Genomic DNA, 12992 nt, shown 5'->3' on the forward strand with positions numbered 1-12992 from the left:
AGCCCACGGAGGGTGAGGTGTCGGCTGACGCTCTTGTTTCTCAGGTCACCTGTGGGCGAGTTCCTCCTGGCTGGTGGCAGGACCAAAACCTGGCTGGTTGGGAACAAGCTTGTTACCGTGACAACGAGCGTGGGGACCGGGACCCGGTCGCTGCTGGGCTTGGATTCAGGAGAGCTGCAGGGTGGCCCCGAGTCGAGGTGACTGTGCCTTCCACCCCCTGCCCGGCAGGCCTTGACAGTGGCCGTCCTGGGCCCAGGCACCTTGGTCATGCTCTGCACGGACCCTTCTGCCCTCAGCTCAGACCCTGGCGCGCATGTGAGACAGACCAAGGAGGCGCCTGCCAAGCTGGAGTCCCAGGCTGGGCAGCAGGTGTGCCGCGGGGCCCGGGACCGGGTCCGCTCCATGTCCGGTGAGCCTGGGCCCCACCCTGCCTCCTTCACAGGTGCCTGTGGGTCCGCGCGCTTGCAAGGACTTCTCAGAGCCTGGGGACAAGGTGGTTGAACAACTGGGGTGTTGTCTCTGTGAGCCCTAGCCACAGGGCTGTGGAGTAGGGGGCGTGCCTTCTCTACAGCTGGCCTGAGGCCCCCTCGTGGCCATGGGTCTATTCCTCATGGCCAGTGTTTCCAGCAAACTGTTGGCTGCCCTGGTTATTAGCCCAGCTCGCCCCTAAAGCTTCTCTATGCTGCAGCTGGAATGAGACTTGGTCCGGCCATGGCCCCTTCCTACTGCCCTGGGTCCACTGAGCCCGACGCTGTACAAGGGCTGTGCCCAGGGAGGGCTGAACAGCCTCCAGTCGCTGGGCCCTGGGCGGAACAGCCGGTTCTGGGCTGGTGGCTCTGCATTGGGCAGGTGGTGGTCACTGGCACTCTTGCCCTTCTCTTCCTCAGGGGGCCATGGCCTTCGTGTTGGTGCCCTGGACAGTCCAGCCTCCCACTTCCCGGGTGGCCCCACTTCCCCGGGTGCACAGACTGCTCTCACCAGCAAGTCTGAGAGGGCGTCAGCTGGTACCCAGTTCCCAGTGCAGGAGAAGACGAGCCTGGCAGCCTATGTCCCCCTGCTGACCCAGGGCTGGGCAGAGATCCTGGTCCGGAGGCCCACAGGTACGGACGGGCCTGTGCTCAGCATGCCGGGGCCTCTGCCAGGGCTTGAGGTACCCGGCAGTGAGTGGCAGGCACACAGGGCCAAGTGGGCCTCTGCTCTGTGACTTCTGAGCTGAGTGCCCAGAGGGGAGTGGTGAGGGGAGATCCAGGCGGCTAAGTGGTAGGGCCTCCCTCACAGAGCACCGTGGCCTGGGGGCCTTCAGCCGCAGATACGTTCGTGTATTTTCATCCGCCCCGAGCCTGGAAGTCCTGGGTCACAGTGGTGGCAGGGCCGATCCCTCTTGTGGGTCTGTGTTCTGTCTCCTCTTCTTGGAAGGGCCCAGGGGATTAGGGGCCACCCCTGTGGCTCTGTTTTACCCTAATGAGTGGTTTCCTGAGCTGCTGGAGGTCAGGAGTCTGATACATGGATTTTGTTGGACATGACTCAGCCTGTTATGGGTATTGCAAGAACTTAAGCCGAGGCCCAGGGCCTGAGACTTGCTTTGGGCACAGCATGGCGAGTGGTGACAGGAGAGGGCTGGATAGCAGGCCCCAAGGAGACTTGAGTGTGGGCAGAAGGGCCGCGGGTCCTGGCTCCTGGCGGGGAACAGGCAGGGGGCAGGTGGGAGACTGGACGGGGAGGCCCAGGCAGGGCAAGAGGAGGTGGGTCAGGTTGGGTGAGATGCTCGGGATTGGAAGACATTCAGCGTGGAAGGTTGATTCAAAGTGTGGGCTCCTGGGCCTTATGGGGAGAGGGACAGAGCCCAGAAGGCCGCCCATTCAGGCTTCTCTATGGTGAGGTCTGGGGCTTTGAGATGCCTCCACCAAGCCTGGCCAGGGCCCGGGAGCTGCCCTGGGGTGGAGAGTGGTGTGCGCTGAGACCCCTCCTCGTGTGAGGCAGGTGACCGCTGCACAGGTGCTGCCCTAACCTGGGGGCCTGGGGCAAGCCGTGGGCATGCCTTTGCCTGGGGTCTATCCCCCTCCCCGTCACTCCCTTGGTTGAGCACAGGAACCCTGCTGAGCCCAGGCACGTGCCCTTAAGGACAGCACACCCGGTGGCAGGGCGGGGGATGGGCTGCTCCAGGAGCGCCGGGAGGGGATGGGGTGTTTGGATGCTTAAAGTGTGCTGCCTATGCTTCTCCTCAGGGAACACCAGTTGGCTGATGAGCCTGGAGAACCCACTCAGCCCCTTCTCCTCAGACATCAACAACATGCCCCTGCAGGAGCTGTCCAACGCGCTCATGGCCGCCGAGCGCTTTAAGGAGCGTCGCGACACAGCTCTGTACAAGTCGCTGTCGGTGCCGGCGGCGGGCTCATCCAAGCCCCCTCCACCCCCGCGGTCTAACACGGGTGAGTGCCGCATGCAGGCATCGCGCCCCTGCCCCCCATGGGGCCACGCCGGAGCCGGCTCCCTGAGCTCTCCTTGCCGCTGCCACAGCCTGGTGTTTGGGAGCAGGGCCGGCTCCTACGGAAGGGCCCCCTTCTTTAGAGACATGCTGCTTGCGGAGAGGCAGGCAGGTGCTTCCAGGGCGGACGCAGCAGAGCCCCGCACACCCTGTGCCCTGCACCGTCCCCGGCGTGCCCGTGGCCCCAGGAGGGCAGCCGCACTTGCGCTTGGGTCTGGGTTTGGATGCGCCGAGCACAGCTAAGCCTGCCTGCGCGCTCTCGTGCCCTTGCCTGGCGGGGCTGGTGCCCTCCTTCCGGGCCACTCTCTGGCCTTCCCTGTGGCCCCACATGGCGCTTCGAGGCCCAGGACCTCCGCTGGTGAGGAGGGCCGGCCCCCCTCCGCCCCCTCCTCCCCCCGGCTGCCGGCCAGCCGCCGCTGGCCCTCCGCTCTCTCCCTCCAGGCTCGGGCTCTGTGCAGGACTAGTGCTGCCTTTCCTCTCTGCTCGACTGTGCGCAGTCTGTGCTGCTGCTGACCGGCCGCGCGCGGTCTTCCTTGCAGTGGCCTCTTTCTCCTCCCTGTGCCAGTCCAGTTGCCAAGCAAAGCTGCACAGGAGCATTTCCTGGGCAGGTATTCGTACACCTCTTTAAGGAAGGCGCTGTTTGCCGCAGAGCCTCGCCCTGCCTCGCACCCGCCGCTCCTGCCGTCCCTCATGCGGTCATCCCTCCACAACTCTGCCGGTGCCACTCCTCACCCCCGGGAGCAGGGCCCCGACTCGCATGAGGACGTCCGTGCAGAGTGCCTGCGCTTGGCCAGCAGGCCCCTCTGCCCTGTGCCCTTGACGGCCGAGCTCTGTGCCCCGCCGGATGGGCCCTCGCTGCCCCTTCTTTAGGCCTCGGGAGGTGACGTCGGGCCGCTGAGCCATGGATGCTCTTCGGGGCGAGCCTGGCCCTGTGGCTCAGCTGGGCTGACCTTGCCCTGGCCTCTGGTGGTGTGATTGGCTTGGTGAACCCACAAATTGGGCTGTGTCTGCTTCTCATCATGGGCTGGCCCGTTGCCTCCGGGCCCCGGCAGCGGCGGGGGATTGACCGACACGGCCCTCTGGCCCACCTGGGCCCCCATGCGTGGGCAGGTGCTGGTTCGGAAAGGGCAGCGTGCAGACGGGTTCTGGCAGGTGGCTAACAGACCGTGCGTGTGCGAGGGCTGTACGCGGGGCGGCCGCGGGCTGCGCTAACTCTCGGTGGCTTCTCACCCTCCACCCCCATCCTGACACTGGCACAGGAAATGCTGCTTTGGGGTGTCGTGACCTTTCCTTGGTGCTCCTGGCTCCGGGTTTGGCTTGGGCTCCGATGGCGCATCTCTGCTTTCTGGAATGGGCTCCCCGTCTGTGTGTGTGCACAGGGGTTCCTCCCGCATCAGGCTTTTCCTTGGGTCAAGGAGGAACTCCGGCCTCCGCCTGTTCCTGGGAGCTGGTCTAGGCCCGCCGCTTCTCCTGAGCTGAGGCCCCGTCTTAGGCGGGGGCTCTTCCCTGTTGGGGGTCTGTGCTGCCATTGCCCGTCTACCTCACTGGAGCAGCGGGGGCGGGTTCTGTGGACCCTGGGATGTGGATCCCAGGGGCCAGATGCCTCCCTCGTCCCCACCCTGGGAGCCTGTGTTGGAGATGCCCTGTGTCAGGGGCCACACCGCGCCCCTCGGTGCCCTCCTGCAGCGACTTGATGGGGTGTGGGCGGCTCAGAGCCACAGGCAAGTAAGGCCTGGGGTGAGGCCGTGGCGGGGCCCACTGCGCTCTCTTGCTGGGGAGAGGCTGGTACCTTTGGGGCCATGTGAGCTCCCAGGGGCCGGGCCAGCACCTAGTAGCCCCATCTGTGTCCTCCCAGACTCGGCAGTGGTTCCGGAGGAGGGGAGCACAAGCGAGACTCATTTGTCCGCGGAGCCCATGGAGTTGGAGGACTTTGAGGCGACGCTAGGCACAGACCGGCGTGGTGACCGTGCTGAGGCTTACAGCAGGGTGAGTGCCTCAGGGCGCCCGAGCTGCCCTAGGTGCCCTGGGGGTGCTCGCCCCTGGGAGCGGGAGGAGGGTACTGTGGGAAGAGGGGCAGGGCCTCGCTCCATGCTCCGTGGCGCGCATGGACTTGCTCAGAACTTTGGCAAGTCTTTTGCCCCCGTTTTTGTTATTTAAAAAAAGTCTAGCTATCTTTCTTAGTCAGTCTTGCGTGGACAGTCTGGGGTTCCCCAGCAGGCCCTGCAGATCGACAGCTGCTGGTCGTTGGTGTCCTTTTGGTTGGGCGGGCGCTGGTCTCCCCTGCTCGGCGTGGGGCACCGGCCGGTGCCGTCCTGGGGGAGAGGATGCGGTTGTCCGCCTGCCACTAAGGGGCTCTGTGGCTCTGCCAGGGGCGTGGGGGGGCTTCATCGCCTCCAAGTGAAGCCCTGGGTGTGCTCGCTGGTACCTCCTAACAGAGGTCCCGTGGACTCCTCCTTGGCAGTCATCTTCAAGCTCCAGCCAAGAGGAGAAGTTCCCTGCAGAGGAGCTGGCGGCTGGAGGGATCCCCATCGAGCGGGCCGTCTCTTCTGAGGGCACCCGGCCTTCTGTGGAGCTCTCCTTCCAGCCCTCCCAGCCCCTCAGCAAGTCCAGCTCCTCGCCTGAGCTGCAGACCCTGCAGGACGTGCTGGGGGACCCTGGAGACAAGACTGACGTTGGCCGGCTGAGCCCTGAGGCCAAGGCCCGGTCGCAGTCCGGGATCCTGGACGGGGCAGGTGCCTCCTGGTCAGCCCCAGGCGCAGAGAGCCGGGGCCGGGGCCCCGCGCAGCCCGAGGGTCCCTTGCCTTCTAGCTGCCCCCGCTCCCCCAGTGGCCTGCGGCCCAGAGGCTACACCATCTCTGATTCGGCCCCATCACGCAGAGGCAAGAGAGCAGAGAAGGACGCCTTCAAGAGCAGAGCGGGGGCCTCCAATACTGAGAAGGTGCCAGGCATCAATCCCAGGTGAGCCTTGCTCTCTGGGGCTGGAGCTGCTGGAGCTCTTGGATGATCCCCGTGGGGACGTGGTACCTGAGGGGCCCTGCCACAGGCTGGGCTGCAGGTCGCGTGGCCTCGGGCCTGTGGCTGATTGGAGCCACAAGAGAGGCTCAGGTCTGCTGTTCTGTGCGTGGGCGGACAGTACTGGCTGTGACCCCGATCTGGCCCGCAGCTCCCAGCCCGGCTCTCCCCATCTTTCCCCCTGCAGTTTTGTGTTCCTGCAACTCTACCATTCACCTTTCTTTGGTGACGAGTCCAACAAGCCCATCCTTCTACCCAATGAGGTGGGTGGGTGCCTTCTCTCCCCTGTGGGGTCCCCCTGGAGCCTGGGTGGGGGGTGCCGTGGGATGCCCTCACTCTTGGCGGTGGCGGCCATAGCCCAGGCTTGCAGAAGGTACAGCCTCAGCTCCCTGGGGCAACCTACAGTGACCTACCTGCGTGAGGAGAGCCCTCCCTGGAAGGGCATCAGGCTGGGGCTGGTGGTAGGGCTGGTGGCAGGGGATGGCCTCCGCCCAAGCTCAGGCAGGGCTTTGTGGCTGTAGTCCTTCGAGCGGTCAGTGCAGCTTCTCGACCAGATTCCATCCTATGACACGCACAAGATTGCCGTCCTGTACGTGGGAGAAGGCCAGGTGAGGCTCCTGGGTGCGAGGGTGGAGTTGTGTGGCCTTCCTGCCTGGGGTAGGGGTCAGGGTCTGCACCCTGGTCCGTCACAGAGCTCAGTCACTGCATGAGCTGCCACATGGCCAGTGCTCAGGGAGCCCTATGCCAGGTACCGTTCCGGTGCCAGGGACACGGCAGGAGTGACAGGTGAGTGTGTGAGCTCGTGGTGCCCAAGGGAGTGCCAAGCACTGTGGAGGTGGCGGCAGGTGCCGGGATCTTGCACGTGTGAGCAGGGCACTGCTCGCATTGGGGATCCAGGTGTGGAGAAAGTGAGGGACAGGAGTCTCCTGTGTGGGAATGGCAAGTGTGGGTGGCTGGTGCTGTGTCCACTGCGTGGGGGACGGTAGGTGGGGCAGGGAAGTAAACGGGGGGAGGGTGGGTGTGGACAGTGGACGTGGACAGCCTCGTGGGCCATTCCCAGGGAGGTGGGCGGGCCGTGAATTGTTCTGAGCAAAGGGTTCAAGGTGACTCGGCCTAAGTGTCCAGAGCATCGCTCCGACTGCCGTGTGTGTGAGAACCGATGGAAGGCAGGTGCTGGCGGTCCCTGTGAGGGGCAGGGCTGGGGCCCGGGGCCGGGGTTCCGAGGATTGCTGGGCTTCCTGATGTGTTGGGAAGGTCCCGTAAGCACATTGGATGGGAGTGCAGGGCGGCATCGTACAGACTCAGGGCTCCCGGGAGCCATGGGGGGGCGGGGCGGGTGCCAGCGTGCTCCTCCCTGCCCACAGAGCAGCAGCGAGCTGGCCATCCTGTCCAATGAGCACGGCTCGTACAGGTACACGGAGTTCCTGACCGGCCTGGGCAAGCTCATCGAGCTCAAGGACTGCCAGCCGGACAAGGTGTACCTGGGGGGTCTGGATGTGTGTGGGGAGGACGGCCAGTTTACCTACTGCTGGCACGACGACATCATGCAAGGTACGCGCCTGGCCACGCAGCTCCCGCCGTTCGCCGTCGGGGGGGCCACGGGCGGGGCCGAGGGCCTGCCTTTACCCGTCTGGGCGTGCAGGCAGCGCGGGGGCTGGCGGCCTCGCTTCCAGAAGCTCTGCCATCGGGAAGGGGTGCCTTGCTGCCGGGCGGGCACTGAGAGCCCTTGGGGAAGCCGAGAGGTGCCCCCCCCCCCCCGCCCCGGCCCCACCAACACGAGCCCCGAGCAGCCCTTGTGAGCGCTCGTCCGGGTCCGCCTTGCAGCTGTCTTCCACATCGCCACCCTGATGCCCACCAAGGACGTGGACAAGCACCGCTGTGACAAGAAGCGTCATCTGGGCAATGACTTCGTGTCCATTGTGTACAATGACTCCGGCGAGGACTTCAAGCTGGGCACCATCAGAGTGAGTGGGGGTGCTGGGGGCGGGCCCAGGCAGGGTCAGCATGCTGGCCGCAGGGGCACCGGCCTCCCGTGCAGACCCCCCTGGGAGCCAGCGTCCTTCTCTGGAATGACCATGATGGGGACAGTGGCCCCACGGGCTTCCCACGGAAGCCGGGGCACCGGCAGCGGTGGTGCGGGGGGTCGCGGAGTTGCTGTGCACGTGTACTTAGCGGGCTGTGGGGTGCCCGGGAGGTGCTGTGTCTCCGGAAGGGCTCCGAGTGCGTCTGCCTGGCACCTCCCTTGTGTGCCCACGGCAGCTGGGGTCGGTTTCTGGGTCACCACCTTTCTCAGAGGATGCCGCTAGGGCTCAAGGCCCCACGGTGGGAGGCGGGCTGAGTCCGGGAGACTTGTCATGGGGTGCGGGGGGCTGTGCCAGACAGCTGTGAGGCCGGGCAGTGGGGAGCCCGGGGCGGCCCCAGCGGCAGGGGTGCCGGTGCTCAGAAGTTTGCGGGTGTGTTCTGAACACAGCGGGGAGCCTCGGGCGAGGTCACCGGACAGAAGCCAGGAGCGGGCAGCGGTGCAGAGCTGGGGGCTGGGCACATGCCGAGCTCCTTGTGCTGCTCTTGGGTGACAGGCAAGTGGCAGCCGGAGCCACAGGGAGGGGAGGACAGGGGCCGCAGACCTGTCTGGGGTCATGACTGAATCTGAACTCGGTGGGTTCAGTGGTTGGGAACCAGATGTGGAATAGGTGGGGTTTTGAGAGGGAAGGCGCTGTGGTGGGAAGGAGGGTGTGAGCAGCAGAGCCCAGGCTTGTTCAGGTAGCGAGCCACCCGCCCCGATGAGCCCACCACCTGCCCGAGCTGAGGGAGGAAGTGGCAGACAGTGGTCCTCGGGGCCGGGTGACCTCTGCTCTTATCCGGGCAGGGTCAGTTCAACTTCGTCCATGTCATCATCACCCCCCTGGACTATGAGTGCAACCTGGTGACCCTGCAGTGCAGGAAAGGTGAGCTGCGGGGCGGGGCGGGGCGGGGCAGGGTGGTACTCAGGACCCTGAGCCTTGGGGTGAGCTCTGTTTCTCCCCAGACATGGAGGGTCTCGTGGATACCAGCGTGGCCAAGATCGTGTCAGACCGCAACCTGCCTTTTGTGGCCCGTCAGATGGCTCTGCACGCAAACGTGAGCAGAGAGGATGGGCCGGGGGGGGTGGGAAGTGCCCACAGGTGCCACCCCACGAGGGCTCACCACTCCCACCCCGCCCCCAGATGGCCTCACAGGTACATCACAGCCGCTCCAACCCCACTGACATCTACCCCTCCAAGTGGATCGCCAGGCTCCGCCACATCAAGCGGCTCCGCCACCGGGTAGGGAAGAGGGGACGCAGACCCCCTGTGGCGGGCGGGGGGGGGGCACATGTGCCCCCTGCCTCGGGGCTGGCTGCTGAAGTTCCCATCTCCTACAGATCCGGGAGGAAGCCCACTATTCCAACCCCAGCCTGCCCCTGATGCAGATGCACCCCCCGGGCCACGCCAAAGCCCCTGCTCAGGCGCCGGCAGAGCCCACGCCCACGTATGAGACGGGCCAGCGGAAGCGCCTCATCTCCTCAGTGGATGACTTCACGGAGTTCGTGTGAGGCTGCCCCGCATGGACGTGTGTGCACGAAATAAAGCCGCAGTGGCTCCTGGCCTGCGTGGCTCAGACACAGATGCAGTCAGCCAGCTGGTTTATTTGACTTTGTCCGGTGGGGGTGGGATCAAGGCGCTAGCTTGGGCAGCCCCCCCCCCCCCAACCAGCCATGGTGCGGGGCCTGTCTGGGCCATCCACACCACCACACACGGCCCCGTGCTCACCTGCCCCAGCCCCAGGAGCCAGCCCCCGGGGAGGGCTCTTTCCACCTGACCACCTCGGTCTTTCCCTCGCCCTGCTCCTCACCCCGACCCGGCACCAGCAGGTCTGGGCCCTGCCTTCTCGCTGCGCAGCCTTGGGCGCAGAACAAGGCCCCCGGGGGGGGGGGGGGGGGGGGGGGAGACAGAACTGCCTAGGAGGGGACTGGGCCCTTCTAACAAGCCTCCCCTCCCAGCACCTGTCCCAGGCCGGTGCTGGCCCTCCGGTCAGGTGTCTGGGGAGGGAGGCCTGCTCTGCTGTCCCCGCTGCCCCTCAATGTGGGTGACAGTGGACACAGGACTGCTTCAGCTAGCGGGTCCCTGGGCCCTAGTGAAAAAGAGAGCGACGTACAAAAATATATACATTTTAACCCCATATAAATTACTGACGATAGACACACAGACGGCAGCAGAAGGGGAGTGCACTCAGCAGGGGCACAGGAGAGGTAATAACTTAGGGGGGGAAGACCACGGGAGGGGCAGGTTCCCTCCCCGAAGCCTGGATCCTTAGCAAAGGGGAGAGATCTGCCCAGGAGGTGGGGCCGGGCACAGCCCGCTGTACCTGAGGACTCTGGTAATAAATTAGCATCTCAGAGGCTGGGCACTCGGCCCAATACTGCTGTGTCCTCCCATGGGGAGCTGGGGGCTGCCCACATGGCCTCTTTAAAGTGCTGAGACCCCCCAGACAGAGACGACGGCTGCCTCCTCCCAGGGGGACCTTCGTGCAGCTCTCCTGCCTGGCCCAAGACCTTGAGGGCGGCAGAAGTTAATACTGAGCGGTGTCTGCTCCGGCTCCCTTCAAGAAGCCAGAGTGAAGCCACAGACCCACCCCAGGGAAGGGCGATGAGCCCAGGGCCCAGGGGTTAAGTGCTGCTGGGGTGGACCTTGTTCTTAGCCCGCAGGGAAGCCCTGCTGGGGCCAGTAGCCAGGCCCATGCCTCGGCTGGCCCGGGCAAGACGGCTGGGCAGGGCTAGCCGCAGGTGTGAGGAGGGGCTGCGGGGAGGGGAGGCTGGGGGACCAGTGCTCCTGCGGCCCTGCAGGTTCTGCAGCCTCTGCTCCAGCTGGTAGACATCCTCTGTGGCCTGGTTGAGTCGGTCGAACTGGGTAAGGAGGGCCTCGAACACGGCTTGGAGCCGTGAGGGCTCAGGCTCCCCCCGTGGCCCCAACCGGCCCAGGCCCCCGCTCAGTGTGTCCAGCTGGCTGGAGGAGGTGGAGGGCCGTGAGGTGTCAGAGCCCCCGCTGGGGGGTGGTGCATCCGGGGAAGACTTGGAGCCCCTGGAGGAGCGGGAAGGCAGCGGCTCCATCCCTTCGAAGCGGACTTTGTGGCGGAACTGGGGGCGGCACAGGGGCTCGGTCAGTCCGGCTGCACCCTGGGCTCACCTGGGCCCAGGGTGTGTCCCTCTCCCCCCCACTGGGCCGTACCCACCTCCTTAACCTTGCTGAAGCCCATCCAGAGGCGCAGCCTGCGTAAGAACAGCTCCACCATCTCATAGTCCTGTGGCTCCCAGGCTGGTCGGTAGAGCTCGCCACGCAGAGCATGGTACCGCCACCGCAGGAGGACTGCCCCCAGCCTCAGGGCCCCCCACACCCGCAGGGCCCAGAGCCCCGTGCACAGCAGGGGGGACAGGCGCCAGGATTCAGTAGGGCACAGGGCAGGAGCCCCGGACCCAGGGCACAGCACCAAGAGGGCCCGGGCCGCACTCCGAAACGAATCCACGCAGGAGGACACCAGCTGCACGGAAAGGTGGCGCGGGTGAGGAGCGCCTCCTGGGCTACGCCACCCTCCCCCGCCGGCCTCACCGTCACCTACCAGAACGGCCAGCTGGGTGTAGGCCACAGCGAGCGCCACCAGGCCCACGGCGGCCCCCACGAGCTCTGGCAGGGCCCGGCACAGCGTCTTGCCGAAAACCGACCACTGGCGCACGAAGCGCAGCTGCTGTGCGGCCTGCGGGCAAGTGGGGTCAGCTGACCAAACCCCGGCCAGCCCGGCCCAGACCCTAGCCAGCCCCCGCCGGCCCAGCCCTCACCTTGACCAGAAGCAGGAAGAGCAGCGAGGCGGCCAGACCGCGAGCCGCGGCGCTCAGCTGCGCCACCTGCTCGAAGCTGGTGAAGCGGCGCGGGCGGCGGCACACGAAGCGGGTCCACTGGCGGTCAGCGGCACCCAGCTGGGCCAGGCGCACCAGCGCCGCGGCCGCGGTCAGTGCCACCAGCAGCCACCGTGCCCAGGCCCCGGGCCGCACCGCGCGTGTACGCCCTTCCCTGTGCCACACGCGCGCCTCGGCCACCGAGAAGTACAGCGCGAACAGCAGCAGGCTCACCTGCGGGGGCGGGGCCAACACTGGCTAGGGCGGGGCGAGGGTGGTGGGCGGGGCCGGCGCCGGGAGGAGGTGGTGAGGGATGGGGCGGGGCGAGCAGTGAGCGGGGCCTGCGATAGGAGGACCACGGGGGCGGGGGCGGGGGCGGGGCCAGCACCCACCGAGGTGAGCAGCGGCAGGGAGAAGCCGGCGCTCAGGCGCTGCAGCGGGAACGGGCGCACACTGAGGGCGGTCACGGCGTGCCCGGCTGCAGGGAACTCGAGGCGCAGCGTGATGGCGGCGTGGAGCCCCACGGCCGGGCTGTAGCGCGTGAGCTCCACGAACACGGCGCGGCTCCTACGCGGCGAGAAGGGGGCGGGGTGAGAAGACCTGCGTGCCTTCCCTGAGGAAGGGGCTCTCGGGGCAGGTGATGCATGGACCCGGGAAGAGGTGGAGGTCGAGTGGTCAGTGAGGCTCGTCAGGAACGAATGGGGAGCCGCAAAGTTGGTGGTGGGAGGAGGGCCGGTAGGGGCCGTGTGCCTGCCTGAGGTCCTGCAGGGCGGATGAGGGGGGTGGCACGGAGCTCAGACACCGCACCTGTTGTCGATCCAGTTGTGCAGCTGCAGGAAGCCCAGCTGCGCGCGGCTCTCTTCCAGGCTCAGCCCCAGCTCCTGCACGTAGCCCCCGCTGTCGTACACAGCGCAGTAGCCCCAGGACCAGACACTGCTGACGAAGGAACAGTGTTAAGGCCAGGCCCTGGCCCTGCAGGAACCCCAGGCGCGCCCTCTGTGCTCACCCCAGCAGGTCTGGTGCGGAGTAGGCCCACGTCTCCGAGCCATTGTGGGCAGCACTCCCCCAGCCAATGCCATAGTCACCGGTGCTGAAGGTGCCAGAGGCCGCAGAGCATGCAGGCACCCCTGAACCAGGAGGGTCTGGGCAGAGCGCTGCAGGGAATGAGCAGGACTAAACCAGGAGCACTTACTGTTGACCAGCTTCCTGGGGTGGGCCCAACACAATCGCCCAAACCCTCCCTGAGCCCAGAAGGTAGAGGTCCTGGTTTCAAAGATAAAGAAACAGCAGGGAGAAGGTAAAGGGCACACGGCAATCAGCCAGAAGCCGCTCACCTTCTTGCAGCCGCACCTGACGCAGCCGTGGGGGCCCCAGCTCTGGGCTGGACCGGTTCCCGTGGATGTAGGGGAGCAGCACGTGCGACATCCACGGCCAGAACTCCTCAGACCTGCCCACAGACACAGTCACACGCTCCACCCCATGGGGCAGGCGGGTCAGAGCCCCAGAGAGCATCGCTCCTGCAGCCCCAGCCCAGCCAACAGCAGGCTGCCAGGGCCACCTGGCGGGACAAGGGAAAGACTCGCATTCCCT

At 66.2% G+C, this 12992-nt stretch overlaps 2 protein-coding genes across 9 annotated transcripts in view; one reads left to right on the forward strand and one right to left on the reverse strand.

Moving 5' to 3' along the window:
* The window catches only part of TSC2 (TSC complex subunit 2), a 33097-nt gene extending 23948 nt beyond the window's left edge, over window positions 1-9149 (forward strand). For 6 of the 8 annotated variants that reach the window (XM_028111494.2, XM_028111501.2, XM_028111496.2 and 3 more), the window contains 14 exons: window positions 45-197; window positions 297-409; window positions 888-1100; window positions 2226-2429; window positions 4341-4471; window positions 4947-5443; window positions 5685-5760; window positions 6019-6105; window positions 6862-7048; window positions 7322-7461; window positions 8364-8442; window positions 8523-8614; window positions 8701-8799; window positions 8898-9149. In XM_028111494.2, coding sequence (XP_027967295.1) covers window positions 45-197; window positions 297-409; window positions 888-1100; window positions 2226-2429; window positions 4341-4471; window positions 4947-5443; window positions 5685-5760; window positions 6019-6105; window positions 6862-7048; window positions 7322-7461; window positions 8364-8442; window positions 8523-8614; window positions 8701-8799; window positions 8898-9068 — 2242 coding nt within the window. In that variant the 3' untranslated portion in view covers window positions 9069-9149. Of the gene's footprint in view, window positions 1-44; window positions 198-296; window positions 410-887; window positions 1101-2225; window positions 2430-4340; window positions 4472-4946; window positions 5444-5684; window positions 5761-6018; window positions 6106-6861; window positions 7049-7321; window positions 7462-8363; window positions 8443-8522; window positions 8615-8700; window positions 8800-8897 lie in introns of those variants that run through there. The other 2 variants (XM_028111498.2, XR_003610581.2) reach the window with 2 other exon arrangements.
* Window positions 9150-9452: 303 nt separating this feature from the next.
* The window catches only part of PKD1 (polycystin 1, transient receptor potential channel interacting), a 40942-nt gene continuing 37402 nt past the window's right edge, over window positions 9453-12992 (reverse strand). The window contains exons 39-46 of the mRNA XM_028111492.2: window positions 12737-12849; window positions 12409-12556; window positions 12210-12338; window positions 11795-11969; window positions 11346-11636; window positions 11129-11263; window positions 10745-11050; window positions 9453-10649 (exon numbers count right to left, since the gene is read on the reverse strand). Of these exons, the coding sequence (XP_027967293.2) occupies window positions 10182-10649; window positions 10745-11050; window positions 11129-11263; window positions 11346-11636; window positions 11795-11969; window positions 12210-12338; window positions 12409-12556; window positions 12737-12849 (1765 nt within the window). The 3' untranslated portion in view covers window positions 9453-10181. The remainder of the gene's footprint in view (window positions 10650-10744; window positions 11051-11128; window positions 11264-11345; window positions 11637-11794; window positions 11970-12209; window positions 12339-12408; window positions 12557-12736; window positions 12850-12992) is intronic.

Source organism: Eumetopias jubatus, unplaced genomic scaffold (assembly GCF_037043125.1).
Source record: "Eumetopias jubatus isolate StellerSeaLion01/CBP00866 unplaced genomic scaffold, mEumJub1_p1.0 scaffold_12, whole genome shotgun sequence".
Lineage (NCBI taxonomy): Eukaryota > Metazoa > Chordata > Mammalia > Carnivora > Otariidae > Eumetopias > Eumetopias jubatus.